General features: G+C 48.6%; 1 protein-coding gene across 1 annotated transcript in view; it reads right to left on the bottom strand.

Moving 5' to 3' along the window:
* Positions 1-1,422, bottom strand: part of SLC1A6 (solute carrier family 1 member 6) — a gene marked incomplete at its 5' end in the record, with an annotated part of 26,549 nt that overhangs the window by 15,124 nt on the left and 10,003 nt on the right. Inside the window, one exon of the mRNA XM_006162292.3 lies at positions 145-488. Coding sequence (XP_006162354.1) covers positions 145-488 — 344 coding nt within the window. The remainder of the gene's footprint in view (positions 1-144; positions 489-1,422) is intronic.

The raw sequence follows: 1,422 nt of genomic DNA, 5'->3' as shown, positions 1-1,422 counted from the left end.
AAAAAAAGAATGAGTGAATGAACAAGGACATGAACAAGTCATTGCAGAACAACAGGAATGAATGAACACGTAATGTCCTAAGTTAGTACGCTTCCACACACCCTGATTTCCCAGCCCTTCCCATCGCCATGGCCCAACACTCACCAGATTATGATGCCCACCAGCCTCATAATAGCCTCATTGAGGCTGTCGAAGAAGTCCCTCAGGACACGGCCCTTGTGTTTCATGCCACCAATGACCAGCCCGAAGGCCACAGAGAAGACCACGAGGCCCAAGGCGTTGATGCCATTGGCTGATCCAGGCACGGGCACCGTCTCCTCAAAGCTCAACACCTCCTGCAGGGTGCCCAAGGCGCGGGTGATATTTTCCAGGAGGCTGGTTCCATTGTCCACTGAGGACAGAGGAGACATGGAGGCACCCAGCTCGGACCCATTCTCTGTCCTCACGACGGTCCTGGTGACCACCCTGGTGCTGTATTGCGTCTTGAACTGAAATACACAAAGACTAGGCTTGGACTTGGTTCAGTGGATGCATCAGAATCACCAGCAGAAATTCCTTTTAGACATCAGATGAGTGCACAGGTTAAGTGCAGGAATTAGCAAGCCATTATGAAAAACAGTATGGAGCTTCCTTTAAAAATTAAACATAGTGGGGCCAGCAGGTGGCATGGTGGTTAAAGGCGCTGGATTCCCACATGGCTGACTGTGGTTTGAGTCCTGGACCTGGCATCTTCTCTCTCTCTCTCTCACTCTGTCCCTCTCTGGTCAAATTAAAATAAACAAATGAATAAGTAAATAAATAAAGTTAGATAAAATTTTTTTAAAAAATTAAAAATAGTAGTTGGGACCAGCAGTTAGTGTAATGGCTATGTCGCTGAACTCCCATGTGGTCAACCGCGATTTGAGTCCCGGATCCAGTGGCTTAAACTCACGTCAGGCACGTGTGCGTTCGTGCCCAAGATCCCGAGAGGAGAATGGAGGAGAAGGCATTGCAATGTGGCCATCCCCTGTAGGGGGTGATTTCTCGCTTTCTATCCCTCTGTTCCTCTCTGTCTTTCTGGCGAGCACACGTGCCCTATAACAAAAACCTCTCCAAAAAAAAAAAAAAAATTAAAAATAGTGGTCAGCCCAGTGGTACAGCAGTAACCTAATGCTTTGCAATGCTGGACTCAAAGGGGAGGGTCCTGAGTTCTCTCTGTGCACATCATGAGCAGGCACATGTATGCCTATGGTATGGGCTGGCTGAGGCTGGGGTGGATCATGGCATGAAGACTCTACTGAGGGTGGACCGGCAGGTGGCATGGTGTTTAAGGTGCTGGACTCCCATATGGCTGACCATGGTTCAAGTCCTGGATCTGGCAGCTTGCTTTCTCACTATTTATTCTCTCTCTCTCTCTCTCTCTCTCTCTCTCTTTCTCTCTCT

Source organism: Tupaia chinensis, unplaced genomic scaffold (assembly GCF_000334495.1).
Source record: "Tupaia chinensis unplaced genomic scaffold, TupChi_1.0 Scaffold139785_1, whole genome shotgun sequence".
In the NCBI taxonomy this organism is placed as follows: domain Eukaryota; kingdom Metazoa; phylum Chordata; class Mammalia; order Scandentia; family Tupaiidae; genus Tupaia; species Tupaia belangeri.
The sequence above is the reverse complement of the archived record's forward strand: the minus strand, read 5'-3'. Positions and strand labels throughout refer to the sequence as shown.